This window comes from Bos grunniens, chromosome 19 (genome assembly GCF_055505025.1).
Source record: "Bos grunniens cultivar Pamir isolate PY7600 chromosome 19, Bosgru_T2T1.0, whole genome shotgun sequence".
In the NCBI taxonomy this organism is placed as follows: domain Eukaryota; kingdom Metazoa; phylum Chordata; class Mammalia; order Artiodactyla; family Bovidae; genus Bos; species Bos grunniens.
In genome coordinates this window covers 39,027,275-39,055,273 of record NC_141183.1, presented here as the reverse complement: position 1 = coordinate 39,055,273, position 27,999 = coordinate 39,027,275, and the positions used below count along the sequence as shown (strand labels likewise).

The window sequence follows — 27,999 nt, the reverse complement described above, 5'->3', positions numbered from 1 at the left end:
TCGGGTCAGGTGACTTCTGGCCCGCCCTCACGGTATGTCAAGCCGACCCCGGGAAGCGGGTACAGTCCGAGACGACTGCCTCGTTCCATCTGGTCGATGCCCTGAGCCTAGAGGACCTCAGGTGAGAGCCGACGCGGCCCCGAAAGCCTCCCTCGGCTTCCCCGCTTCATTTCCCAGGCGGACCCCCTGAGGTCCAGAGACTGGCACAGCAAGTCAGTTGGGCAGCCTGCCGCGCATCCAGCCTCCCTCAGCCGCGCCAGGGTTCCTTCACCGGCCACCAGTCCCGGCCTCTCGGCACCGGACAGCCCCCGGGTTGAAGGGCTCTGGTAGTAGCGAGCGGAGGCAGGGGGCACCGGGCTGCCAGGATGGTTTTGGAGGCTCCGTTCCACTGTAGGTTAGCGCCCCTTCCCCGCCTTCTGCTTAGTTGTCGCTTGAATCCGGTGGCAGAGTTTGCAGATGGCTTTCCAGAGGGGAAACACTGAGAGGACAGACCACTTCAGGAACTCTTTTTGAGGTGCTGAGCGCCGGCCTGGGCTCCAAGGTGCTGAGCGCCGGCCGGACGAAACCCCACTCCGTTCTCCGAGGCTTTCAGTCTGGAGCAAGCGGGGAGTACTGGGCCCTGCCTCTTTCAACAATGTTGAGGGAAATAACGTAGGCCTTGTGAGAGCTTGCTAAGTGCCCTCGACAAGGGTTGTATTTATCAATACTTTAGAGCATTGTTTCTCAACCGTTTTTTCTTACCAACCTCTCCCTCTTGAAATTGTAATACTGCTTATAAAAGGGCTATGGACTTCCCAGGTGGCTGGTGGGAAAGATTCCACCTGCCAATGCAGGAGACGCAGGAAATGTGGGTTCAGTCCCTGGGTGGGAAAGATCCCCTGGAGGTGGAAATGGCAACCCACTCCAGTATTCTTGCCTGGGAAATCCCATGGACAGAAGGGCCAGGCGGGCTACAGACAGTACATGGGGGTGGCAAAGAGTCAGACACAGCTGAGAACGTGCATGCATGCATGCATGAAGGGGCCACAAATCGTGCTTCATTTTTCATCTACATCCTGTGATTTAGTTTCCACTGTCCCTGTTTTCACTTTAGGAAATTGGAGCTTGAGGCGATCAAGTAACGCCCCAAAGTAGCCCAACTCATAAATGGGGAGCTCGGGTTCAAACCTGTGCAGTCACTCTCCAGGACACACGTTCCTTGCCACTCTCTGTATTACTTCTCCAAGAGAAGACGATCTAGGGAGTTCCAGATGGTGGAACAGGCAACAGAATTAACTGGATACCTGACCAAGTGAAGCTGCCTCAGGAGACCCCTCACCCCAGGGAGCCCTGGGGAGGGGACTGGGAGTGGGAGACTTCTTGAAGCAATTGGCGTCTCGGGGAGCAGCATGCCACACAGAGCCCATAATGATGAAATTCTCCATTTCTACTTTGTAGCATTTGGAAGACACTAGTTTTTGTGTAATTATTAACTTGATCTTTTTCGAACATTTTATTCGACCACATATCTCTCAAGGTCTCTATCTCTCCTGATGTCTTTCCTCCCACATGTGTCAGCCTTTGGGACCAGGGAACTTTTGTTGTCCAAGAATTTGAGGTCCGCAGTCTACATTCCACTCCTGTGGAATGAAGGAGGAGCCAGTTAGGCCTGATTCTGCACGTCTGAGTCCTCAAAGAAAACCCAGAATCTGCCCTGGGGGACAGACTAAGCCCTGAGCTTGAGGACATAAGCAGGTGTGGAGAGCAGAGAGTGGCAAGAAGAGGTTGGGCGGGGGGAGGTCATTCCACATAGACCAGAGAGCAATTTCCTGCAGGTCATCGTACAGAAAGCTGAGGAGAAGGGAGCATGGGAATACAGGGCCAAGGACAAGGCACCCAGCAGAGGCCAGAGAGTGGGGAAATGGATGCTGGAAGGTGGGAAAGCTTCTGTACACTAAAGCAGCATGTAGAAACCAAGTTATGGATATTTATGCTGATCTGCCCCCTCCTGACCTTTGGTTCACCTCTCATGCGTGGGGGTTATGGGTACACAGCAACCCATCTCCTTCACTTAACCAATAAACTGCTCCAGGACTGATCTGGGGTTTGTTCCACACCAGGTCCCCTTTGTCAGTGATCCCTGCTGGTCCCAGAAAAGTGACACCTGTCAAATGAAAAATGACTCCTAATCAAGAGTCTGTTGGTGGCATTAACCTATAGACGCTTCTCCCAGGACAGGAAATAAAGTTAATTTCCTTAAGGTTTGGGGCTTCCCTGGTGGCTCAGTGGTAAAGAATTCGCCTGCCAGTGCAGGAGACAGGGGTTTGATCCCTGATCCAGGAAGATCCCACATGCTTCACAGCAACTAAGCCTGTGCACCACAGCTATTGGGCCTGTGCTCTAGAGCCCAAGAATTAACTGCTGAGCCCACATGCTGCAACTACCAAAGCCCTCGCACCCTAGAGTCTGTTCTCCACAAGAAAAGCCACCACAATGAGAAGCCCGGACACCGCAACCAGAGAGTAGCTCCCACTCACTGCAACTAGTGGTGAAGACCCTGCACAGCCAAAAATAAATAAAGCTAGTTAAAGAAAAAATTTTTCCTTAAAGTTTATAGGTTCATGGAGTCAAATATCTGACTACGGTTTTAATATCTTGTGAAAAATAAAAGAACCCCCAGCCAATAAGGCTGCATATTTCTTTCTGTTGTCTAGGTTGCACAAAACAGTTGAAGAGGGAAAAATTCAGCATTTGCCCACTTCCTCAGGGTAGGGCCTTACACAACCCACTGAGCCTCTCAGAGCCCATTTCCCCACATATCAAAGAAAGATAGATTCTCTCTAAACCTCTTCTCCAAGCTGGTGATGCAAAGCCTGTGAGGTCACAGGTGTGAAGTGAAAGTCCTTTATGAACTGTCCATGCATGGTTCCAGGTGGCTTATTGTCCACTTGTTGCTAAGCAGATCCTACTTTAACCTGAACTTCTCTTCCTCTTTGTGTTTCTTCCTAGTTCATCGAAATCAAGGAACATGATAAGGAGGTGGCTGGTTATTTTTATCCTTTTCCCCCTGCAGCTCATAGAGAAATGTGGTAAGTCTAGAAATGGGTTATCTGCTGTGTAGAGTGAAATGGAGGAGGTAGCCTTACTTGTTTGCAGCCAAAGGTTTAGGACCATCCAGACAGCATGTGTCCATCTGCCTCTTGGCTAGGTGGCCACCCAGGTGGTGGAACAGACCGAGGTCTGGAGTCCAGGAGTTTTACAGGGAGCCAAATGGTTCACAAATAATTGACCTTCTGCCCTGGGGGCGCTTTTCCCTTTTCTGTATCACCAAAGTCAAACTGTGGAGCTCCAAAAATCTGGGATAATGTCTGTAGAGAAGAGCTTGTGTTCCACCCCGTGGACCTCACAGAGTGACTTATGGGTCCTGGGAGATGCTGCAGAAGCAGCTGAGGTGGCCACCTTGTTACCTGGTTCTGCCAAGCAAAGACACCTGAGGAGCCTGCCCAGCATCCCCTGGTAAGATGACAGAGCCCTTCCCTTAGAGAAGGACAGAGGAACTGGGCTCAGCAGGGCTAGGGGCCTTACAGAATCTGGGCTGGTTATCGAAAAACACATCAGGGTTTGTGTATCCTTGTGAGGCGTGACCTTCAGGGCAGGGCCCTTTAAAGGCCTGTATTATACCATCAATTTTCCATTGCCTAAACATTGCTGAAATTCTTTCCATGAACGCTGTGTAAAGCCTCCAGTGACACCAGGCTCATTATTTTGATCATCTGGCTGTTGTCAAAAATCAAATACAGGTGGAGAAGGAAATGGCAACCCACTCCAGTATTCTTGCCTGGAAAAGTCCATGGACAGAGGAGCCTGGCAGGCTGCAGTCCATGGGGTTACATGACTGAGCACGTGTGCATGAGGGTGGAGGGTCACGGGTTGGTAGCAATAAATTGGTAGAACTAGAAAAAAATAAAAATAAATTAAAAAAAAAATCAAATACAGGGACTTCCCTGGCAGCCCAGTGGTAAGAATCCACAGTTCCATTTCAGGAGGCATGGGTTCGATCCCTGTTTGGGGAACTAAGATCCTGCATGCCACTCAATGAGGCCAAAAAATAAAATGAAAATAATTTTTTTAAAAGTACATCTTGGAAGTTCCCTGGTGGTTAGGACTCCATGCTTTCACAACCAGGTGCCTGGGTTCAGTCCCCAGTTGGAGAACTAAGATCCCATGAGCTTCACAGTGTGGCCATAAAAAAAAAAAAAGGCAACTACATCTTAAAACCCCCAACCAAAGTTTCCAAATTAACCTTGCACAAACTATGCAAACCCTTGCCGAAGCTTGCCAAGTGCTACGCGCAGTGGTCCCACTGCTAGTCATTTGGGCTCTTGAGTCTCTGCGCAAACACTGGTCATCTGATCAGCTCTTCCAGGTTTCTTAAACAGTCATGTTACTTTGCAGGCACACCTTGTGGGGAAGGCGTGACTTGTGGGGAATTGCTTGTGGGGAAGCAATTTCCGAGAAAGAAGAGGTTTCTTCCAAGAAAGAAAGAACACCATGGAGCCTAGTGTTCTTCAGTACGGATGCCAGAGCCCCAACTCCAGACCTGCTGGGTCATATTCTCTGGGACTAAGGCCCAAAAGTGTGCACGCATGCACCTTGGCTTGCTTTAAATAAAGTTCCATTAGTCATACTAATTCATTGCCCTCGGAAAGAACAAATTCAGCTGCTACTACTCAATTGTACAGAGGGCTAACAGGCCCAAAGAGGGTAGAAGTCTCTCCCAAAGTCACACAGCCACCAAGTAACGAGACTGGGACCCATGCTGCATTGTGTCACTGAGTCTTTTTTCCTAAATGTTACAAAGGAATAGTCAGAAACCACCATAAAATCAAGGAGCTAGAATTGGGTTTCTGACTTTATTCTACCCTGCCTGTCTTGTCTTTGCTTTGGGGAGTGGTCAGGGAGCTGACTCAATGGAAAAGACTGATGCTGGGGAAGATTGAGGGCCGGAAAAGAAGGGGGCAACAGAGGATAAGATGTCTGGATGGCATCATTGACTCAGTGGACATGATTTTGAGCAAACTCCAGGAGATGGTGCAGGACAGGGACTGCAGGGATGCTGCAGTCCATGGGGTCGCAAAGAGACAGGACTGAGGGACTGAACAATAGGGAGGGCCTATGGTGAGCTTTCTCCAGGCAGGAACGCTGAGGTGGGTTGCCAGGCCCTCCTCTCCTCCAGGGACTGAAAGAGTCTGCTTCATAGTTGTCAGAATTTAAAAAATTAATGAAAAGACCTGGCACCGAGTTAGCCCTTGATATATGTGATGGACTTCCTGGTGGCTCAGATGGTAAAGAATCCACCTGCAATGCTGGTGACCTGGGTTTTGATCCCTGGGTTGGGAAGATCCCCTGGAGGAGAGCTTGGCAACCCACTTCAGTGTTCTTGCTTGGAGAATCCCCATAGACATAGGAGCCTGGTGGGCTACATTCCATGGGGTTGCAAGGAGTTGGACACAACTGAGCGACTAAGCTGGAGAAGGAAATGGCAACCCACTCCAGTGTTCTTGCCTGGAGAATCCCAGGGACAGGGGAGCCTGTTGGCCTGCCGTCTATGGAGTCGCACAGAGTCGGACACGACTGAAGCGACTTAGCAGCAGCAGCACATGGTGAGCTCACTCACCTTCAGTGTTTTTTGCCCCTGCCGGCTGTGGGTGGACCCTAGAAGTGCTGCCACCTAGTGGCAAGGACCTGAGCCCTGGACCCGAAGCCGCCCTAGGTTTGCATCCTGCCTCTACCATTTCTGAGCTATGTGGACACGACAGTTCCCCTCTTGGGATTCTCTGTTTTCTTCTGTCTACAGCAGGCGTCACGTTGCCCACCTCTCACTGGTGTAGTAATTAGAAAACGGCAGTGGCTGGTGTGGAGTGGGAGAGATGCCAATGAGGATTCGTTTTTAAAAAGCAAAGGCCCTTCTTGGAGGAGCCTTCAGGGAGTCTCATTTGATTATTCCAATGTGGTATCCAGAGCCTCCTGCCCCGGAGCAGACTCTAAAATGTGCTTTTCTGGGATACTGTATGATGCCAGCTTCCTAACTGCCTCCCATCTTGGGCTAAAGTCCTGTGAGGACAGAGCCTGCACCTGCATTCCCGCGTGGGGCTGGCAGGGAGAAGGTGGCTCAGGCAGAGCTGAGAGGCCCCAGGTCCCAGAGCCAGGCCCCAGAGTGCGAGTTTCAGGCTGGCCAGTTCCCTTGTGGGAGATGAGTTTACTCTTCCTTTTCCCTGCCTCTTCCCCATCTCCTCCCTCCCCTCCTCTGCCACTGGCCCAGGTGTCCAGCCAGAGGAAGAGAAACTGCCAGGGAGGAGTATTGAGAAGGAGCTCAGACAGTGGAGGTCAAATTAGGGAACTTTTAAATTCCTTGCCAACCTGAGCATCTAAAATTTCATTTCTTCATCTTCTGCATTTGAGGGGTCTGGGGAGGGGAAGACCTGGGCCTCACCTTCAGCCACAGCCTCCGGAACAAACCATGTTCATCAAATGGAGCACCTACTTTCTCCGGCCCCCTTCCCAGCCCAGTCTAGATTCATGATCACACCTTAGGCTGTGAGTCACCCTGAAGTCTCTCAGGTGAGGGAAGTGAAGTAGACACACCTGGGGTGGGGGCAGGGATGGGGCGGTGCTGCCCAGAGAACACAGGAGGAGTCCCAGAGAAGGTAACTCCTGTGGCCAACTGCCCTGTATTTGGCCTCCCAAACCTGCTTCCTCCTTCACCCCAAGGCCTATCTGCCTACCTCCTCCTGAGTTAACATCTTAATGCCAAGAAGAAATCTCCGGCAGTGAAACTCTGTGTTGTTCATCCGTCTCCCCCAAGTCCCCAGCAGGGTCAGCCTCCAGAAGGGGATCAGTGAATGGGGTAAGCTGGGCTTTTACAGGGAACCAAAGGCGGTTCTTTGAAACAAGATGTCTCTCTGAGACTACAGGAAGGGGCAGGACTGGTTCTGCAGGGCCATTTTAGCTCCACGAACAGAGGAAACCCTTGTGCTTTCCATCTGAAGAGGTGGTTTAAGCCCACGTGTTCTAGTCCCAGATCGTGGCTGAATTCCTTTGTGACCAATTTTTGGGCTCTGTGGTTTCTATTTCTAGGTGACTCCTGCAGACCATTAGAGCTCATCTGTGGGGAAGGAATAAGCTACAGCATCTCCTGGCCAGGCCTGTGTCTCCCTCTGTCTCTGGCAGCAGGAGGAGAAAGTGCATAAAGAGGGCATTTCCCTCCCAGTCACTTACTTAGCTTCTCAGAACCTTGAGGGTCTTCGCCTGGGGGATAGAGGTGGTTATAAAGCGTAAGTTCAAGTGTCAGGGCCCCTCCTCCCAGTGTTTCATGGGCCTGAGCTCTCAGTCGTAATGACTCATGTTATTGATTTGGGTTGTTCCAGAGTCAACAGTTGACTTCTCTGTACCTCCCATCGTGAAGCTGGAAAAAGGAAGCTCCACCAGCGTCAGCATCTCCCTCCCGTAAGTTTCCCAGGCCCAGCTCTGTCCTCGGCCCAGCCCATTTGCCCCAAGGCTGGGTCAGGGCTGACCCCTGCTCACTATATTCATATTTTAAGTGATGCCCTTGCCTCTTCACATTAAGACAAGCCAGGGAAAGACAGGCAGCGGCCCTGGGCTGCAGATTGAGGTCCCAAGATCTCTCTCTCCCCCCACAACTGATGAAACTTTGTTTCTGGCAGGAAGGGGAAGACACGTGAGCCTTTTTCTTAGCTCCTTGAGTGACCAGCAGTTGATGCTGGACTTCAAAGTAGTCCTTTGCAAGGCTCTAAATATTTGAAGAGAATCCTGAAGATTGCTAGTGGAGGTGATGGAATTCTAGTTGAGCTATTTCAAATCCTAAACGATGATGTGAAAGTGCTACACTCAATATGCCAGCAAATCTGGAAGACTCAGCAGTGGCCACAGGACTGGAAAAAGTCAGTTTTCATTCCAATCTCAAAGAAAGGCAATGTCAAAGAACGCTCAAACTACTGCACAATTGCACTCATTGCACATGCTAGCAAAGCAATGCTCAAAATTCTCCAAACCAGGCTTCAACAGTATGTGAACCGTGAACTTCCAGATGTTCAAGCTGGATTTAGAAAAGGCAAAGGATCCAGAGATCAAATTGCCAACATCCATTGGATCACTGAAAAAGCAAGAGAGTTACAGAAAAACATCTACTTCTGCTTTATTGACTATGCCAAAGCCTTTGACTGTGTGGCTCACAACAAACTCTGAAAAATTATTAAAGAGATGGAAATACCAGACCACCTGACCTGCCTCCTGAGAAATCTGGAGATCAGGAAGCAACAGTTAGAACTGGACATGGAACAACAGACTGGCTCCAAATTGGGAAAGGAATATGTCAAGGCTGTATATTGTCACCCTGCTTATTTAACTTATATGCAAAGTACATCATGTGAAATGCTGGGTTGGATGAAGCACAAGCTGGGATCAAGATTGTGGGAGAAATATCAGTAACCTCAGATATGCAAATGATACCACCCTTATGGCAGAAAGTGAAGAAGAATTAAAGAGCCTTTTGATGAAAGTGAAAAAGGAGAATGAAAAAGTTGGCTTAAAGCTCAACATTCAGAAAACTAAGATCATGGCATTCAGTCTTATCACTTCATGGCAAATAGATGGTGAAACAATAGAAACAGTGACAGACTTTATTTTCCTGGGCTCCAAAATCACTGCAGATGGTGACTGCAGCCATGAAATTAAAAGACGCTTGCTGCTTGGAAGAAAAGCTGTGACCAACCTAGACAGCACATTAAAAAGCAGAGACATTACTTTGCTAACAAAGGTCCGTCTAGTCAAAGCTATGGTTTTTCCAGTGGTCATGTATGGATGTGAGAGTTGGACTATAAAGAAAGCTGAGCACCAAAGAATTGATGCTTTTGAACTGTGGTGTTGGAGAAGACGCTTGAGAGTCCCTTGGGCTGCAAGGAGATCCAACCAGTCCATTCTAAAGGAAATCAGTCCTGAGTGTTCTTTGGAAGGACTGATGCTGAAGCTGAAACTCCAATACTTTGGCCACCTGGCCCCTGACTCATTAGAAAAGAAACTGATGCTGGGAAAGATTGAAGGCAAAAGGAGAAGGGGATGACAGAGAATGAGATGGTTGGATGGCATCACCTACTTGATGAACATGAGTTTGAGTAAGCTCTGGGAGTTGGTGATGGACAGGGAAGCCTGGTATGCTGCAGTCCATGAGGTCGCAAAAAGTCGGACACGACTGAGCGACTGAACTGATTGACTGACTGAAGGTTGGGAGAAGGAGCTGAGTCACTTGGCAGCACTTTCTGAGATGACATCCAGCTCCCTTGGGTGGATCCCACTGTGTAGTGCTCCCAGTCAGCCTTATCTGAGAGTCTCTCCAGCTGCCCTCTGCTGGTTCCTGCACAAGGGTGCCCACCTAGTCCAGATTGTGCCAGAGAGCCCACCTCCTCCTTACCCTTCCCTGCTTTCCCCAGCTTGTGCCTCCCAGCCATGAGGATGCCCTAAGATGAAGGTCTGGAATCCTAGTGGGTTTTTTTTCCCTCTCTTTACCCTTCTCCCTTTTCCTCACCTCTCCTAGGATGTCTGATCTAAACCAGAGCTTTGGCACCAAGGCGTCCTAACAGACCTGCATCCCATCCCCAGATACTGCCACTTCTGCACACTGACACCTTGTAAATACAACGCATCATCCCCCTTAGCACAGAGTCCTTGAGCAGCCTCCCACCCCCTTCCAGATTAACTCCAGGCCTCTAAGCCCAGACTTGAGCCCCACAGGCTGCTCCCACTCAGACATGTCTCATCACTTTCTGGGGACTCTGCCTGGCCCTTCTCGGAAGTCTTTCCCAGGAGAGCAAATGCCATGTTCCTGTCGGCCTCTGAACACCTTGTGTGGCATTCACAGAATATTTCCCACCAGCTGTGTTCTCATTTGGCCAAAGGGACCCCACCTCTCAAACCCCCAGGGCTAAGCACATAGCCCTGCTGCTGCTGCTGTCGCTTCAGTCGTGCCCGACTCTGTATGACCCCATAGACGGCAGCCCACTGGGCTCCTCCGTCCCTCGGATTCTCCAGGCAAGAACACTGGAGTGGGTTGCCATTTCCTTCTCCGATGCATGAAAGTGAAACTACATCACCCTAATTGCCTGAGATATGCCAGGCCCACCACAAAGTCCAGAGGGCGGGTTGAGATCTCAAGGAGTCCAGCGTCTCAGCAGTAACCAGACTCTTGTCCTCCACAGGCGCCCTTTAAATGCAACCTTGGTGATCACTTTTGAAATCACATTTCGTTCAAAAAACGTTACTATCCTTCAGCTCCCTGATGAAGTAAGTAATAAATCTTAACAGAATGGGTAGAAAATGACTAGATAACAAAACACATTTTCACTAAGAGTTTGTGGAAGTAGGCCACCTTGTTTGTGCACCGGGGGCTGCCCCTGACCTGTTAGTCTAGAAACCTCTGATCTGGGGCTTTGATAGTCTCTTAGACGATGGATGTTTTATGCTATCAAGATGGAATTAGGAAGATGATGGTAAAAAATGTGAGGCAGAAATGGTTCTGAGAATGTAGAACAAATTCTTAAGATGAATTTTTTAAGACCTTGCTCCTCAAAGAGCATCCATGGATCAGCAGCATTGTCTTTGCTCTAAAACTTTTTTTTAATTTTATTTTTAATGGAAGTATAGTTGATTTACAGTGTTGTGTTAGTTTCCGGTGTATGTACAGCAAACTGATTGTTAGGTATACACACAAATATTTATTTTCTTATATATATTCTTTTTCAGATCCTTTTCCCTTATAGGTTATTACAAAATATTGACTATAGTTCCCTGTGTTATACAGTAGGCCCTGGTTGGTTATATATTTTATATATAATACAATACTGTGTATATGTTAATCCCAGACTCCTAATCTATCTCTCCCCCTTAAAACCTTTTAGAAATACCCTATCACAGACCTACTGATTAAAAATCTGCATATGAGTAAGAGTCCCCAGATGATTTGGGTCCACATTAAAGTTTGCAAATTTCCCTTCTGGGATTCCATTGGTTGAGTGTCTGGAAAAACCAGTGCCAGAGGCTGTCTGGCATAATAGTAATAGCTATTTATAGCCTTTATACATTTATATCTTAATAACACTGCTTCCTCCTAACGGAGGATTCGAGCCAATTACCAGTCAACTTGATTTTTTTTTTTTAAATCAGTAGGGAGGGGAAAAAAACAGATGAGAGATAAACACAGGAATGAAGATAAACACAGAATGAAGTGGTAGCCCTGAGGCTCAGCAGGAGGCCGTGAGTGGTTGTAGAAATGGGCTGCAAATCAGCTCTGAGCCCCTGAGCAAGCCAACAGTACTGACACATGATCAGATACAGGGCAGATGCCTAGTTCCAGAAGGGACTTGGTGGCCACTTAGAAACACAAACAGTGTTGCCAGCAAATCCTGCTAAAAGTAAGTGTTGATGAGGATAGGAAAATAAGAGCCAAGAGCAGTACGCTTCATGAAAATGAAGCTCACAAGACACTGGCCAGGAATTGGATCGCAGGCTTTGCAGCAGCCACTTGCACCATTTCAATTGTCCTGCCGAAGCCCCCTGATTTCAGGGGATAAGAGCCAAAATACATATTCAAGGGTCCCTGAAGAAGCCAGTGCAACCCAGTGAGCCCCATTTTCACGGTGCCCACGACATGGGTGGAAGGTGGGGCCCAGGCATGATCCAGGGAACAGAGAGATGGGAGGAGGGGGACAGTGGGATCCAGTGAAGGTCTCATCCCGCTCCCTGCCTCACTCAGAATTCGAGAGCATCAGGAGGCGTGATGGGGAGGTCAGATATTACAGGCAGGCCTCCAGTTTGTTACAGCAGAGCTTTCGAGGAACACTGGACAGAGATGAGAGTAAAGGTGTTCTCCCTGCAGTGTCTGGTGTGTTACATCTCTTCTGGTTTGTCTCTTGGCAGCCAGGCTGGGCGTGGGGCAGACATCTCTCTGTGGATCTGGAAAAGCTGTCCATGGTAGAGGAAGTCGAGTTAGTAACAGTCATCATAGGGTAGTAGTGATGGTAAACAGTTCACTGCCTGCTGTGTCAGTGCCGTAAGCTTTATGGACATCATGTCGTTCAGAGCAACCCTGTAAGGTAGACGCTTGTGTCATCCCCTTTTACAGATGAGCAAACTGAGATCAGAGCTCAAATAACTTGTCCAAAATCAAATATCTAGTGAGAGGAAGAGATAAGCCAGGGGAGAGAGGGCCCTTCTGCTCATAACGTCTACACTGGAGTAGGGGAAATCCGGTTGGCTGATTGGCCCAACATTTCTCCCTCCTGTTAGGAAGTTCCTAGAAGGCAGGGGCTTGTGTGACCTGTCCCTCCATTCCCTAGTGAATAGCTTGGAGCTGGACGTTCACTAAAGGTCCCAATAACTATGGAGCTCTGGACCTGATTCAGTTTTCTAACAGGTCGTGGTGCCTCCTGGAACAACAAATTCCTCTTTTCGAGTGACGTCTCAAAGTGTTGGACAAGTTACCACTTATCTGCATGGAAATCACTCCAACCAGACCAGGTAGGATGGCCTCCACCAGCGGGGGCCCTAAATGATGAGAGGGGAGCCAGTGCCGGCACATGGGGTTTCTTCCAGACCCCCAGCCCCAGCTCACACTGGTCCCCACGTTCTCTCCAGCCCAAGGATACGCTTCTTGGTGATCCACAGCAACATCGTCAGCATCATAAACCAGGTGATTGGCTGGATCTACTTTGTGGCCTGGTCCGTCTCCTTCTACCCTCAGGTGATCACCAACTGGAGGCGGAAAAGGTAACCCACAGAGCTTTACAAGCAGGTTCACTTGGGGCCAGTAGGACGGGCATTCCAACGAAGCTGTAGGCAGCCTGGATTCCGACTTATCCCTCTGCTGTTCTGTCTTCCTACCCACCCACACCCACCCCTGCCTTTCATTTTTATTTTATTTTATTTTGGCTGCACTGGGTCTTTGTTGCTGCACGTGGGCTTCTCTAGTTGCGGTGAATGGAAGCTACTCTCTGTTGCGGTGCTCGGGCTTCTCATGTTACCTGGGTCTTCAGCAGCTGTGGCACATGAGCTTAGTCACTCCTGGGCATGTGGAATCTTCCTGGACCAGGGATCGAACCCATGTCCCCTGTATTGGCAGGCAGATCCTCATCCACTGTACTATCAGGGAAGCCCCTGCCCTTTCTTAGAAGTGGTCTGATGTGAAAGTTCTAACAGCCCATGTAACAGTTGCAGTGCTGGGCATTTGGTCTTTTGCCCAATTCAGCCCCTCTCTCTGAAAGCAACCAAATGGGGCTTCTCAGTTGAGATGGAGAAGGAGCTGGGTAGGCGAGAAGGGGGGGGGTCCACCCACAGCTGCTGTGCTCCTGGTCCCCGCGGCCCTGGAGGAGTTTGTGTCAAGTTGGAGAAGAAAGCTGGCCCACCTTGATTTTAAAGACCCAGGCTTCAGGCACAAGGCCAACAAGGCGTGTGGGCCTCTGAGGGGCTGCTGAGCTGGGACCAGGGTGGGAGGCACTTCGTCTCTGCAGGAGGCCTCCAGACAGCCCCAGGAGGAGGAGGGGGTCAGATGGCATGGGGTGGGCATGGAGAGGGACTGAGGACTGTGCTCTCCTTGGGGAGTTCTGTGTCCTCCAGGCTCCCCCACACCCTGCTTTGTCTCCCCGTCCCTCTCCCCCAGTGTCGTGGGTCTGAGCTTCGACTTTGTGGTCCTCAACCTGATGGGGTTCGTGGCCTACAGCGTGTTCAACATCGGCCTCTTCTGGGTGCCTTCCATCAAGGTACAGCCCTGCCCGGCCCGCAGCCCCACCAAGCTGGCCGGCGGTCAGGCTGCCCCTCACCCCCCAGCTTCTCCCCACCCCCACACAGGAGCAGTTTCTCCTCAAATACCCCAACGGCGTGAACCCCGTGGACAGCAACGACGTCTTCTTCAGCCTGCACGCGGTCGCCCTCACCCTGGTTGTCATAGTGCAGTGCCTCCTGTACGAGGTGAGCCGCGACCCCAGGCCCCCACCTGCCCTTTTACACAGGACACGGAAGCCCCCAGAAGGGAAATGTGTCCATCCACTCACATCTGCTTTTGGGTCATAGATCAGGCCCCACGCTGGGTCCTGTGAGCCCAAACCCTCGGGCGCCCCCAGGTCTGCGGTGAAGGACACAGAGGGAGGCAGTGACGACCCAGCAGGCTGAGAGCTGAGCGGACAGGGAGAACACGGGCAGTTTGTGGGCCCCACAACTCAGCAGGGAGGAGGGGGATGGAGGGCGCTGAATTGTGGTCCATGGGATGAATAATGTTCTGTGGTGATGGGGAAGAGGGCCAGGGTGGACCACCCCTGCAGGGGAACAGACCTGTGAAGCCCAGGGAGCAGCTAGAGGAACGGAGAGCAGGTGGGTGTGGCCAGGATGGCAGTGGAGGGAGCAGGAACAAGGGCCTGAGAGCCGAGCTGGGAGCCTGGGCACAGCTGTCGCTGGAGGACCACCATCCACTGAGCAGGGAAGGACGGTGTGTGTTAGCACGTGCTTCAGGGCGTCACTGATGCCACTGTTCTCTTTCACTTCCCTGTGCGTGCACCACTTCCCCCCAGGAATTCTCTTCCCACCTGCAAGGTCAGCCAGGATTGCTCAGCCTGACCTTCACGAACCTTCTGGATTTTCTTACCCTTTGCTGAGAAGGTTATATGAGGGAGGCCTGCTTTGGGGAATGGTACACAGGTTGGGGAGAGATTCCAGAGTTGAGCAGGCTCCCTCGGGTGGCCAAAGGAGCCTGGGCTGCAGTGAGGTGCCAGGCCTCCGACGTGATGGGGGCCAGGTCCTCGCATCCTTCCCTGCTGGTTGGTTCTGAGAGGGACCCAGTCCTGCAACGTGGGAACAAGAAGCAAAAGGGCTCTGCTAAGTCCAAGAAGGATGGAACCAGAGGCTCTGATAGTGACAAGGTGTAGGTGGTACTGGGCTCTCCGCACCCCACCCCCACTCCACCCATGTCCCTCCCTTCCCCCTCCCCTTCTCATCCCCAGCGAGGCAGCCAGCGTGTGTCCTGGCTGGCCATCAGCTTCCTGGTGCTCTCCTGGCTCTTCACACTCATCGCCCTGATCATGGCTGCGGTCGGGGCAACCACATGGCTGCAGTTTCTCTTCTGTTTCTCCTACATCAAGCTGGCAGTGACGCTGGTCAAGTATTTTCCACAGGTACCTCCAAGGTCTGCCCGCCTTTTCCCGTGGCTGTTAGCATGAGAGGGACACGGATCCCTTGGGGGCAGCTTCTGACTGGGGCAAGATGTGGGTTGGAAAGCTACCAGGAGGCCAGCGAGCCCAGCAGGAGTGGGACATCACACCAAGCCAGCCGTGACCTCTGCCTGCTCTTCCCTGGGCCCAGGAATCCCATGGGGAAGTTGGTGGCACTTCTCTGACTCACGCTCAGCTCTGAGAGTCGGGGTCATGTAGATCACTCTCGTCTCTCTCCTTTGCCACCTTTCTAATGACTTCAGTCTTGCCCGCCACCCTACCACGGCTGCCCATGACCACCAACTGATGTCCCTGACAAGCCACGGCAGGATACTGGGGAGATGAGCTGGGAGGAGGCAGCCCACCAGCACCCAGGGTCCTCCTTGTGGGCCCTCAAACCCTCCCTTGAGTGCTCAAGACAGTCCTACTCAGAGTCGGGGACTGAGACTCACACAGCTTCCGCCACAGCCAGAATGGCCTAGGACCAGTCCAGGTATGAAAGAACTGACAACCACAGGCTCTACTCATGAATCTGGGACCTCATTTAACTCGCTTCCCCAGCACAGGGAACCTTTTGTTCCAGGGACTCAGGAAGGAGAACCTTTTGGCCAGAGTCAGGGCCAGTCCCCTGGAGGGCGTGGAAACAGAGCTATGCCCTTAAGGATCAGCAGGACTCAGTCCCATGGACCAGGGAGGAGGGGCCACTCCAGGCCAGTGCTTTCTCCACAAAGGTGCTGTCGGAGGAGGCCTTGCTGGTGGAGCAGTGTGAAGCTAGGAAGGTGGGATCGGGGTCCAGGGGGCTTGGGAAGGAGGCTTCAGAGTAGGGGAAGGGTCTGGGGGAAGTAGGGCCTCAGTCCTGAGTGTGGGAAGGCTTGGGCCTGGGAAACCTGGGAGGCAGGAGCCTCAGTTGGAGATGTCTAGGACCATCCAGGACTGGAGAGGTGGCAGCAAGCACGAAAGACAGTGGGAGAGGGCCAAGAAGGGGACCTGACAGGTGGCTGACTGGGAGAAGACCACTACGGAGGCCAAGCCGTCCCTCGGGTGGTGAGAAGAGCGGTCGCAGAGACGCCCAGAGGGGGCTGGTGTTGGAGGAAGAGTGTGGGGCCCTGATACCTGGAAGAGGAGTGATGTCCAAGTGGACTGGACCTGGGAAGCCCAAGGTGGAAGCCCTAGAGCCTCAGCAGGGCTGGGGAAGGAGTTAAGTCCACTCCATAGGTGGGAAAACCGAGGCTAGAACTCAAGTCACTCTCCCAAGGTAACACAGCTCCTGTGGTGAAGCTGGGATTCCAAAGTAAGTCATTGGACCTCCCAGGCTGGTTCATAAGCCCAACGTGAAGTCCAGGCTGAGTTTGGGGAGAATCTCCATTTGAAGGTGAGAAGAAACAAATCAGAGTTGCCTGAAAGCCAGGATATATGGAAGGATGAAGAAGACGGAGAGACAGCATCCACACACACCCCTCTCCCTCCTCCCATTGCCCTGGCTGGAGTGGGGAGTCTGGAGCCGGGGGTGGAGGTGGGGAGGGATGGGGAGGAGAGCTCTGTTCGGGGAGGAGAGCTCTGTTCGCTTGGCTCACAGATGAGACCCCAGGACCCGCCCAGAGTGTGCCTGCAGCTCTGAGTCCAAAGGTCATTGTGTTTTGGGGGCTGAGGTCCAAACAGAGGAGTGGGAGGCATGACAGCCGCTCTTGTTTGGACATAGTCACAAGGTGCGGGAGGCCGCCGGTCAGCCCCCTCACCGCCCTCCGTCTGTCTGTCTGGCCCAGGCCTACATGAACTTTCACTACAAAAGCACCGAGGGCTGGAGCATTGGCAACGTGCTTCTGGACTTCACTGGGGGCAGCTTCAGCCTCCTCCAGATGTTTCTGCAGTCCTACAACAATGGTGAGTCAGCCAGCAGGCTGCTGCCCACCTGGACAGCTGGAGGCACAGGGCAGTGGGGGCAGGGCTTCCTGGGAACCACCCCTCCCCTACTCGGGAATCCTAGCCAGTCCCAGGCCTTGGGTGAGGCTCACCTAGGGGGCATTTCTAAATTCACTTGGCTGCATCCTTCCCAGGTGGCGCAATGGTAAAATATCAGCCCGCGCTGTAGGAGACCTGGGTTTGATCCCTGGGTGGGGATGATCCCCTGGAGGAGGAAATGGCAACCCACTCCAGTATGCTTGCCTGGGAAATCCCATGGACAGAGAAACCTGGCAGGCTACAGTCCATGGTGTCGCAAGACAGACACAACTGAGCACATAGCATGGTGTGTGATCTTAGTTCCCTAACCAGGGACTGAACCCGCATTCCCTGCACTGGAAGGTAGATTCTTAATCACTGGACTGACCACCAGGGAAGTCCCTTGCCTAGGGGATTTGGCAGCTAGAGGATTTGTGGTTTCCTGGGCAGAGGAGGGAACCCCCTCCACTGACTCCCTGAAGCCCCACGTGCTGCAGCTGTTTGAGAAGCATCCAACCTAAAACCACAACCCATCCCATCCCCTCTGGCTGTTTACAGACCAGTGGACACTGATCTTCGGAGACCCAACCAAGTTTGGCCTCGGCATCTTCTCCATCATCTTCGATGTTGTCTTCTTCATCCAGCACTTTTGCTTGTACAGAAAGAAACCAGGGTATGACCAGCTGAACTAGCTCCCCGGGAACCAGTGGAAAGAGCCCAGGCCCGGGCCCTGGTGGGGAAGTTTCCATCAGGAAGGCTGGAGAAGCGGTCTGGAGAGCTGGGCTGGCTCGGTGCGGAGAAGCACTCTGTTCCTTGGGGCCAGACGCCTTAAACTTGAACCAGCCTGCCTTCATCCTGGACTCTGCCAGGCCAGGGAGGACCCTCCCTCTGGGATAGGCACCCTGACTGTGTGCAGAGATTAATAGCTGGCGGTCTGTTGCCCCGGGCCTTTCCGGTCAGGCGCCTGGCCCTCCTGCATCTTGATGCTGCATCTCTGTTTTCTTTAAGGCTTCAGGCAGCACACAGGGCTTCTGGCAGCCGTCCCAGGCAGGACTGAGCACTGAGCTTGGAGCTGAAGGCCTTGCCCCGCCGCCCAAGCAACCAGTGTTTCTGGGAGCGGCCTGAAGGACTGACCGGGCAGCTGGGAGAGTCAAGGGAGCCTTGCTGCCACTGCTGTGTTCAGAGACCAAGCAGCCAGGTGCTGTGTCTGATAGACCCGGAGGCGCTGGTGTTGGTGGCAGAGGGGCTAGGACTTTGGGGTTAGGCCTTGGGGCACCGCCTCTGAAGGCTGCGTCCTCTGAGCACTAACAGTGCGGACACTCACCCTACATCCAGGTGGCCACAGCCAGGCTCTCGTAAAGGACCAGTATTTCCAAACCTTGAGGTGCCCAACAGATTGGTTCAGAACCGAGCTCACATCCAGCTCTCTCAGAATCTTCGTCACACTAACGAGCCATTTGGGATTTTTCAGAGGGCTGCTTCGGAAGTGAGTGGCTTACTCTCCTCTGCCTCTGCCTACCTCCACTTTCCCATGTTCAGGCCCCACACGCGCTCCTTGCCCCAAGTTTGGAGGATAGGACACACACATACACACACACCAGTCTGTGCCTTAGAGGCATGTTAGACCTGCCAAGTGGTGAGAGCAGCCCCCTTCCCTCACTTTCCCAGACTCCGACCTGAGACTCACCAACTTGCGGCTGTTCCAGAGCCTCAAAGGACTTGAGACCACCTCACACACTCCTTGTGGGCCCAGCCTGATCCCAGAGCCCCTTCCTTCCCACCCCAAGCAGTCGTCCTGCCTCTGGCAGGAGGGGAGGTAGATGTGCCTTGTCCATACCTCGAGCTTGTCGATCCATGAGATGGACGAGGGGCTTCTGTCCTCAATTAAACCTGATTCATTTCCTCTCTGCAAACTGAGCATTTGCCAGATGCAGGAGGCAGGTGTGTTGGCTTCCGAACCAAGTCCTTAGGGCTTAGAGAGACAGCCTCAGTCATTCCACCGTAAGGAAGTGCGTGGGATTTGGAAGTTCACCAATCCCGAAATGGCTGTGTGCCAACCCAGTGTATCACCAGGGGAGCCCTGCTGGGCGGCACTGCTGGATGCTCAGGGCCAGGCTGGTCCCACAGGAGCCGTCTGCATGACCAAAGGTGTGGCAGTCCAGCTGTGTGGCCGTAAGCAAGGGCTGGATGCGTTCTTTAAGGGTATGTGGGAGAAGGGGCAGGGGAGGGGGGTGGTAAATCTTCCAGATTCTTCCTCTAGCCAGCTGTACTAAGTATCAAAGAATTTAGGGACTTGTTTCCCTAAAGCAGAAAGTGCAGCCTGACCAAGCCCACATGCCTCATTTATTTGGGCCACCCAGTGTGTGGTTGGGTAACACACTTTAAAGATGGGAGATTGCAAAAATCTGACTTGCCTAGGCTAGTGGGTCTATGAGTGGCGGCAATTCCCAGAGTCAGTATTGCAACCAGTCCTGGGCCACGCAGAGGGCACAGCGCCCCCCAGCTCACTCCCATACCATCAAACCACAGCCTGCATCCCTGGCATGGATAAACTGAGTTCTCTTATGTCTAGGGGGTGCGTGTCTGCCCTTGGTGTCCATGAGGCCCCTTCCCAATGGGAGCTGAGGCTAGGTTACACCAAGGTAGTGGGGGTCTCCCTGGCCCAGTTCCAGGGAAGGAACTCTCAGACATTCCCACAGAGCAGCCCTGGCCCAGTACAGCATCAGTGGGTTTGGGAATAGATGGGCTTCATCCATGGCCAAAGCCCTCTGACAATTCACCCCCAAGTATGTGTCTTGAGACACTCCCCCGTGTCTCAGCAAAGACCCCTGATGAATGAATTCCAGCACTGTTTATTGGGCACAGAATGTAGGGCAGCTTCCCACTGCCCCATTTCCACAGTAACCAAAGTCAGGCCAGTGCCCTCACTAAGAGTAGCTCCCACGTGTGAATTAGTAAGCTTAAATTCCGAAGTTGAACTGGCACCTCCAAAGAGTGAGATAAAAAACACTTTGTATCAAAGCTGTGATTAAAAAAATATAAAAGTTAAACCCACAGGCATAGAGAAAAACGGGCAATCCTGAAAACTGCCCTGAAATGTTACCCTCGTCTAAATCCTGTAAGCAGGTGAACCCTGGGGGAGGCCAGCGCCCCTTGGGGGGTGGGGGTGAAATGGGGTGACTTATGAGCCTGCCTGGCTTCCATCCAGGCAGACCTTCGTAGTGTCTCTGGCAGTGAATCGAGTCCCCTCTGGGGAATGCAGGGAAAAGCGTGGGGCACAGGCACTGCGGAGCTGAGAAACAGGGGCAGGGCCAAGCCCTGTGCTTCTCAGCTGCATGGTGCTATCAGGAAGTGGGGCCCCTGATCACCTGGGCACTACTGTGGCCAGGCAGCAGGGTCTGGGGGCCGAGACTGGTCACTGCAGGCTGACTGTGACTCGGCTCCAGGCCCTGTTGCCAGTCCTCAGCATCCAAGGGGGAGAGATGGTCCCAGAGCCCTGGGCCAGTGTGGGGAGAGGGGATCAGGCCGGGCCAGGGATCCGTTCTTGCCCTTCTGAGCGGGGGACCCAGCAATGAGCAGAAGCCAGGATGAGAGGCAGACAGAGCGTGGAAGTGGTGTCACTGTACAAAGGGCGGGCAGGCACAGCCGGGGCCCCTGGCAGCTGCTAGGACAGCATGGACTGCTGCACGGCCTTCTGCAGCGATTGCCGCGTCACCAGCAGACGCACCACCTCCTCCGAGCGCTTGGTGAGCCGCTTCCGGGCCTGGTCATGTGTGACCATGGTCATGTCCCAGCCGTTCACCTGGCCCAGGGAGAGAACACAGCCCCCTTCAGGTCACTGCCTTCTGGGATCTGAAAATAGGATGGGGTTTGGGGGCCTAGGTCACCCAAGCTGATGTCCCCGGGCTGGGCACGTGCTCACACACACACACACACACACACACACACGAGGGATCCAGCACAGGCTCCTAAACTACTTCGGTGTGTCTCCCAGGTGCCCAGGAAGGTAGGTAGGGGCAGCCCAACAACCCCAAGGGCTTTACACCCTCCAGCACAAGCCTTGTTTTCCTCTTTCGGGACACTGGTTACCTGCATGATCTTGTCCCCGATCTGCAGCCCAGCAATTTCCGCAGGGCCTCCTTCGGATACCCGTGTGACGTAAATGCCCTGGGAAGAGGCAGCCCACGTCAATCCCTGGGGGTCACTGGACTGGCCACCTAGCCATAGAGCAAAGCCAAGCAGCGCATACTCCTAGCCATCTATCCCACACCCTGGCCGTGCTAAGACAGCTAAGGGGGAAGTAGGGCAGCCCCACGGATGCTCCAACCCCTGCTGGCCACCTGGGCCTTCCTATGCTGGGAGGGCTGGGAGGCCTACTCTCCCCCACCCCACCCCTAGTTACTCTCACCAGATCATCTCTTGGACCTTCTTTTTTTCCTTGGACCTTCTTAAGAGAGGACCATTTGAGAGAGAGGAGGTCTGCTCCTTCCACAAAGGCCCAGGAAACAAAGAGCCACTATCTCAGGCCTCTGTGCCCCACAGAGAGATCCCCAGATCCTAGTCCAGCTCACCTTGTCTGTCTTATCTTCTGAGAAAGGGTTCTGGGAGGGATCCTGGTCAATTCCGCCTCCAATGCTGAAGCCCAGAATTAAGTTCTCACCTTGACGCAGCTTGTGAATTTCAACTCTTTGCTGGCAAAGATGAAAAAAAACAAGTTGGGGATGAGCAGATGTGGAGAGCAAATGGGGTCTGTGACCCCTGCAGCAGCCTCAGGCGGCTGGGTAGACATGTCCTGGGGGAAGGGCCCAGGGCCTCCTGCAGGAATCTAGCTGGTCACCAGGAATCTAGCTGGTCACGAGGCTGGGAGGCTGGGGGGTTGAGACAGAACTCAGCCATACCAGTCCACCCCCACAACCCTCCGTCCCAACTTCTAGCTTACTCTGCCTCAAGCACTAGCCTTCCTCACACATGTTAAGCCCCTCCTGGCCCAAAAGCCAGGCTGCTGTGGCTGCTCTGGATGGACTCCTGTGTCCCAAGGGAGGGACCACACAGGGCAGAAGTGGTCAGGCCCTGAAAACAAATGCAGGCACCTGGCTGAGCCAGTTCAGATTGCTGAGCCAGCCCTGTCCAGGGCAAGCCAAGAGATGCTTCAGGAGAAGCAGAGACTGGACTTGCACAGAAAGGAGGAAGGGCTGTCCTGGCCAAAGGAACAGGAGCAGAGGCTTGAAGGTGCTGTGGATACATGTCCACGAGACCGGAGTGTACAGTGCAGGACCGGAACTGGGAGGTGAAATGAGGCTGAACCCAGATCAAGAAGGCTGGGAGGACAGGAGGGAGGGGGCATCTCCCTAAGCCTCAGGCCCTGACTTGAGCAGTGCAGGAAGCGGAGAAGGGATCTAGAGCTCTCCCACCATACTCTGAGGTTGGGGGTTCCCATCTGTGCCAGGCTTCTTTCAAAGTCCTCAGCAGGCACCTCCGGTCACCAGATGCTGGGAGCCAGACCAGACAGCCCCACCTCCAAAGTTGAGAGTCTTAACAGGAAGAAGAAAAAAACCAAACCAAAAGGTGACTGGATCTCGACCAGAGGGGCTTCAGGAAGGAGGTACTATTTGCACCAGGCCTTGGACTGACCAGGAGTTTGGCCACTTGATCTTGATTCTGGGCCCTGGAGCTCTTAGGAGTTGGGGAGGGCTGGGTGATGGTAGATCGTGGTCAAATTTGATGCTAGAACGACCGCTCAGGCAGAAGGGGAACAGGTGTCTCACCAAGGTGGAATATGGAGGCCAGGGGACATGAGCCACTAAGAAAGTGAGATCTACAGATTCCAGGGACTTCACTGGCAGCCCAGTGGTTAAAACTCCTCACTCACAATGCAGGAGGTCCAGGTTTGATACCTGGTCAGGAAACTAGATCCTACAGGTCACAACTAAGACCAGGCGCAGCCAAATTTAAAATAAAATGAAAAAACAGACTCCAGACTACTTGTGGCAGAAAAGCATCAAGGGAGCACCGGGTTGGCCACCTGGCCTGGCTGAACACAACCACCTCCCAGATGGGGACCCCAGAGGGGAAGGAGCATGCTGAGCTGGAGAGCCAGGAGCGCTCCAGGCAGGGGTCCAGAAAGCAGACCAGCCTATGAAGCCAGAGTTCAGAGGAGAAGCCAAAATGTTCACTACACGGGAGAGGGCATGGGGTAGGGAGGAGCTGCTTCCACCCCATCCTGGATCCAAGACACAAGAGGGAGAGGCCAGACCCCACCCACCGTGTTCAGACATGTTCCTAGTATGAGAAGAATTGGAAGGCCAAGGTCCTAAAGCTTTGAGGAAGGCCCAGGGACCAGCCATGACATGTGAGAAAGGGGTTGTAGGAAGCGTGACACCTGTGGCCCACTGGACCTACGTCCTCGTGCCCAAACGTGTGCGCTCCTCCGGGCCCGCCTCCACCTCCTCTGACATACACCTCTGCACACCTTTGACACTCTCCAAGGTCAGAAAAAAGTACAGGCTCTAAGACTGAGAGAGAAGGTCCCGTCACTGATTTGCTGGGCAAGGTCAGGCAGGTTACTGCCCCTCTCTGCTTTCCCACCTACACCCATTTTTTTTTTCCCCAGCTAAGGAGCAAACTTGACCTGTTCTCTTTAGGGCAGCTAGAGAGCTGGGAAAAGCCGGGTGGTGCAGCCAGGGTGAAGCTGAGGACTGCTGTCAACAGGTCCTGGAGCTGGTGCTCTAAGCTCACCCTCAAAGGTCAGCTTTTATCAGTGGCTCCCTGGTCACACCACCTGACTGCAGGAGTCCCCAGCACTGCCATCTGAAATACTGTAGCCAGTCCCAGGCCCCAGGGATGGGACTTCCACCCAACCCGTTCGCTGCCCAGAAGGCATTTCTTCTCAGCGACCTGGTTCCTTTCTGAGGGCTTCTTTGCACAATTAGGCATGACCAGACTTCTCTCCCAGGGACGGGGGAGCCTGGTGGGCTGCCGTCTACGGGGTCACACAGAATCGGACACGACTGAAGCGACTTAGCAGCAGCAGCAGCAGACTTCTCTCTAGGTCTGTTTCCCCACCTCAGCCACAGAATGGGGCCGGCAGGTCCCATCCAGCTGTGGCATTAACATCTGGCTCTAATGTCCCCGTCTGCCTTTACCTAATCTAATAGTACTTGGCACCCGAGACGACCCAAGGGAGGAGAGTAGGGCCTGAGCGGACCCCAAAAGGTCTCCTCAGGCCCCAAGTGCCAGCTAGGGGGCCTGGACTTTGCCCCAAGGGCTGGGAATCCATGGAAAGTTCGATCAGGATCGAGCCCGTTGCATGAACCTTCACCCTGGCCCAGGCGGCGGTGGGTCCGAGACGGAAAGGCTGCACAGGAGGGGTGAGGGTCTGGCTGCTACGCTGGCCCCGGCCACCTCCACCCCGCAAGCCTCCCTCTGGGCGGCGGCGCCGGCTAGAGCGGAGGAAGCACTTCCTCATTCCAGAGGCTGCGACTCATAGACGTCGGGGCCGGCGCCCGCCCCTCGCGGCTGCCCAGCTGGGGACACAGATCCAGGAAAGGGGCGCTTTCCCAGACTCCCACAGCCGGAGCCTTTCTCCTCAATCTTCGCTGCTCCCGGCTGGCTGAGAGAAGTCCAAAGCGGCGGCGGTAATACGCGGGGTCTGGCCTGGATCCTGGCTCTTCAGGAGGTTTCTGGGTCCCAGACTCTTCTGCTGCATGGATGGGGAAGACCGCGGCCCGGCTCAGGCAGAGCGGGAATCGGAGCTCTGGCTCCAAGTTTGCAAGAGCCCCGCTCGACGCTGTGTCAACCTGTTTGGGGTGTCAGTTTACCTATCTGCAAAAGTGGGGGCTAGCCAAGACGAGGAGGAGCCCGCGCGAGCGCACTCACCACCACGGCGGTGACCGGCTGGCCCGGGACGTAGGACATCTCGACCCCAAACTGGTAACCAAGCGTAGTTTAGAGAAGCCCTCAGCGAAAATCCCCGCGGCCGCGCCCTCTCTTGGTTAACAAAGGCGGCCCAAACAGGCCCGCCCCCTTATGAATAGTTAAGAAGTCTCCGGCCAATCATCGACCGGAGCGCTGTTCGGCTTTCGGAAGTCACGGCGTGTGCGCAGAAAATCAGAGAGCGGGTGGAGCGTACTCGGGGCTACCACTGCGCATGCGTCGTAAGGCTGGCACCGGGGCCAGGCGCCTGCGCAGCCTGGGCCGTCCCAGCATCCTCCAGCGCAAGATGGCGTCGCGGGGATCCGTACCCGAGGCTTTCTGAGGGAACGTCGTGTGACCGCGTTCGCGGCTGGGTTCCAGGTAACTGAGCGAGTCTGGGCGGGAAATGCAGATGTACCGCCGGCACCCCGAGCTCTCAGCCTTCTCAGCGTCTTTCGAAGGTCCGAGACCGGAGGGTGCGGGGTCTCGGCGGCCCCAGGGGGAGGGGCGGCGTGAACCCAAACTCGCCATGCTCCGGGCGCCACTTGTAACTTGGTTCTCTCCGCAGCCTCGCGTTGCTCCACGAGAAATCAGACTGAGCCCGGGAGGGTGCGATGGCCGCTGTGGTGGCCAAGCGCGAAGGGCCGCCATTCATCAGCGAGGCCGCCGTGCGGGGCAACGCCGCCGTCCTGGATTACTGCCGGACCTCGGTGTCGGCTTTGTCGGGGGCCACGGCCGGCATCCTCGGCCTCACTGGCCTCTACGGCTTCATCTTTTACCTGCTCGCCTCCATCTTGCTCTCCCTGCTTTTAATTCTCAAAGCGGGAAGGAGGTGGAACAAATATTTTAAGTCGCGAAGACCTCTCTTTACAGGGGGTCTCATCGGAGGCCTCTTCACCTACGTCCTGTTCTGGACATTCCTCTACGGCATGGTGCACGTCTACTGAAACGGGGGCAGGGATGACTTTTTTTAAAAAAACAGATCGGGAGGACTGTTGCCAGAAATTAACACCGGGTAGATTTACCTAGTTTTTAAATTGTTGGAATCGCTGCTTGTTCTGTAAAGTTATAAATAATTTATATCTGAAGACGAAGAGCCTGTACAGTTCTTCAGATTAAATGAAGCGTGAGACCCTTTGTGGAGTTTTTTTCCCTCCCTCATCGCATAACCCCTGGCTGTCAGGGGGTGCAGAATCCCTGGTACTGACTCTGGGAGAACTGGGACTGGGGCCTTGGCTTTCTGTCTTGATTCCTTGTCCACCCAGAGAGAGGACACGAGAACCTAAACAAGGAGAGAACTTACCGTTAGCATCCTGAGAACTAGTAACAGTTAAAGTGTTCCCTACAGGGACAGGGGAGCCCGTCGAGCTACAGCCCATGGGGTCGCAGAAGAATCAACTTGGCAACAACAAATATGCCGGGCATCGTACCTTGTACCGTTTACACTTGTTACTTTTTTACACTTGTTATTTTACACTTGTAACTCAGTTACTAGGTGCTGAGTTCCTCAGTCATGTACCACTCTTTGCAACCCCATGGGCTGTAGTCCACCAGGCTCCTCTATTCATGGAATTTTCCAGGCAAGAATAGTGAAGCAGGTTGCCGTTTCCTTCTCCAGGGGATCTTCCTGATGCAGGGATCGAACCCAGGTCTCTTGCGACTCCTGCATTGGCAGGCAGATTCTTTATCACTGTGCATGTTGCCTCCCTGTGGGGGAATCGTCACCGGTCCCCAATAGGTGGGGATACTCTTACCACTGTACTCAACCAGGACTGCTACCTGATGTCACAAATAGATTGTGATAAGGACTATGAAGAGAGTACAGAGGAGCCCCAAACCTAGTCCAGATTATTGGGGGTGTGGGGGGGGGGGCGTTGGGTAGCTTCCTTTAAGAAATAACATTACAATTGAGACTCAAAATTGTGGAGAAGGGGGTTACGTGCAAGAAAGTGCATGTGTGAGGGCGATTGGGAAGGAAGGTCTTTGGCCTGGGTCTGCAGTTAAGAGGCTGTGAGGTGGGCCACAGTGGGGGGTTCTGCTTTCAAACCAGACTTGGGTCCGCCCACCCACCCATGCACAGTCCAGCTAATCTGCTGACACTGTAGCAGTGTTTATCACAGGCAAGAAGCAAGGAGACCAGGCAGCCAGTGCTCAAAAGGCCTAAAACTGCCCACCAGCTTTCAGGGAGAGGCTTTTTTGAGATAGGGTGAAGGAGAGGGTTTCAGGGTGTGTTATTAACTTGAGGACATTCTTCTGATTGGTTGCTCTTGAACTGACTGGGAGTCAACACCATCAACCAAATGGTTCTAACCCATCTGGGGTCTATGTGCTTGTGTGCAGAATGCAGTTAACTTCCCCCTGGTGAGGGTTTCAGTATCTGCTAAACAGCTCAAAAAACATGGCTCAAAATATTATCTGTAGCCCCTGGGAAGGGTCTAAAGGTCCTGGAATTAGTTATTATTGGCCTAACTATTGTTATTTTGTCTTCCTTGACTGTTTTCATTTCTTTCTGCATTTTCTCACTTCTCTGATTAATTCTTTGGAACTCAGGGAAGGCTCAGAGGCAGAAGTTTCTACAGACAGGAGGCAGGTAGAGAAGAGTCTGTCCTGGGAAGGCCACATAGGCTCTTGGCTCAATTATAGTTTGACCTTTATACTAACATATGAAGGGGGAGCCTTTGAAAGTTTTAGTTAGAAGTGATGTGATCAGATTGGAACTTTTAGAAAAAGAATCAGTTTTTGATCAGAAGGGGATCTGAAAGCTTGAAGCCAAGTTCCCTTTTACAGATAATAGGTGGCCTGTGACCAACAGTGGAGGCCCAGGCCTCCTGAATCCCATTTGGGTTCTGTATCAGATGCTTTCACATGAAGCTAAGAAGTGGCTGAGACGATAGCTTTGCCCGTG

At 53.2% G+C, this 27,999-nt stretch overlaps 3 protein-coding genes and 1 long non-coding RNA gene across 12 annotated transcripts; 2 read left to right on the top strand and 2 right to left on the bottom strand.

The window, feature by feature from the left end:
* Positions 1-11: 11 nt before the first annotated feature.
* CTNS (cystinosin, lysosomal cystine transporter) lies at positions 12-20,233 on the top strand. 8 transcript variants are annotated; one of them, XM_086359616.1, is made up of 13 exons: positions 64-121; positions 2,989-3,068; positions 7,117-7,313; positions 7,407-7,485; positions 10,251-10,335; positions 12,464-12,567; positions 12,685-12,816; positions 13,706-13,805; positions 13,894-14,013; positions 15,039-15,209; positions 17,009-17,126; positions 17,742-17,856; positions 18,192-20,233. In XM_086359616.1, exons 8-13 carry the CDS (start codon positions 13,746-13,748, stop codon positions 18,238-18,240), a joined length of 633 nt encoding a protein of 210 aa, XP_086215742.1. In that variant the 5' UTR covers positions 64-121; positions 2,989-3,068; positions 7,117-7,313; positions 7,407-7,485; positions 10,251-10,335; positions 12,464-12,567; positions 12,685-12,816; positions 13,706-13,745; the 3' UTR covers positions 18,241-20,233. The 8 variants fall into 8 exon arrangements, with proteins under 8 accessions (XP_086215738.1, XP_086215740.1, XP_086215742.1 ...); XM_086359613.1 differs by lacking the exon at positions 7,117-7,313; XM_086359612.1 differs by lacking the exons at positions 7,117-7,313; positions 7,407-7,485 and having other exon boundaries at positions 12-121.
* Positions 10,755-14,879, bottom strand: LOC147352279 (uncharacterized). The gene is made up of 2 exons (XR_015148066.1): positions 14,684-14,879; positions 10,755-12,012 (listed from the first exon to the last, which is right to left on the bottom strand). It is a non-coding gene; the product is annotated as an uncharacterized LOC147352279 (long non-coding RNA).
* Positions 20,020-25,151, bottom strand: TAX1BP3 (Tax1 binding protein 3). Of its 2 annotated transcripts, XM_086359621.1 has the most exons (4): positions 25,059-25,151; positions 21,755-21,874; positions 21,273-21,350; positions 20,020-20,985 (listed from the first exon to the last, which is right to left on the bottom strand). In XM_086359621.1, the coding sequence occupies exons 1-4, from the start codon at positions 25,095-25,097 to the stop codon at positions 20,848-20,850; spliced, it is 375 nt and encodes a 124-aa protein (XP_086215747.1). In that variant the 5' UTR covers positions 25,098-25,151; the 3' UTR covers positions 20,020-20,847. The 2 variants fall into 2 exon arrangements, with proteins under 2 accessions (XP_086215747.1, XP_086215748.1); XM_086359622.1 differs by lacking the exon at positions 21,273-21,350.
* A 222-nt stretch (positions 25,152-25,373) lies between these two features.
* Positions 25,374-26,231, top strand: EMC6 (ER membrane protein complex subunit 6). Its single transcript, XM_086359623.1, has 2 exons — positions 25,374-25,475; positions 25,663-26,231. Exon 2 carries the CDS (start codon positions 25,709-25,711, stop codon positions 26,039-26,041), a length of 333 nt encoding a protein of 110 aa, XP_086215749.1. The 5' UTR covers positions 25,374-25,475; positions 25,663-25,708; the 3' UTR covers positions 26,042-26,231.
* Positions 26,232-27,999: the final 1,768 nt, after the last annotated feature.

What these genes read in the sequence shown, in the direction of transcription:
- CTNS (XM_086359612.1), top strand. Translation starts at nt 35, where the DNA reads ATGTCAAGCCGACCCCGGGAAGCGGGTACAGTCCGAGACGACTGCCTC. An exon ending in GCAGCTCATAGAGAAATGTG is followed by an intron (nt 3,069 to 10,250) that starts GTAAGTCTAGAA and finishes TGTCCTCCACAG; the next exon opens with GCGCCCTTTAAATGCAACCT. An exon ending in TCTGCAGTCCTACAACAATG is followed by an intron (nt 17,127 to 17,741) that starts GTGAGTCAGCCA and finishes GGCTGTTTACAG; the next exon opens with ACCAGTGGACACTGATCTTC.
- TAX1BP3 (XM_086359621.1), bottom strand. Translation starts at nt 25,097, where the DNA reads ATGTCCTACGTCCCGGGCCAGCCGGTCACCGCCGTGGTG. An exon ending in AGCCGGTCACCGCCGTGGTG is followed by an intron (nt 21,875 to 25,058) that starts GTGAGTGCGCTC and finishes CATCTTTGCCAG; the next exon opens with CAAAGAGTTGAAATTCACAA. An exon ending in CAGAAGATAAGACAGACAAG is followed by an intron (nt 21,351 to 21,754) that starts GTGAGCTGGACT and finishes GCCTCTTCCCAG; the next exon opens with GGCATTTACGTCACACGGGT.
- EMC6 (XM_086359623.1), top strand. Translation starts at nt 25,709, where the DNA reads ATGGCCGCTGTGGTGGCCAAGCGCGAAGGGCCGCCATTCATCAGCGAG.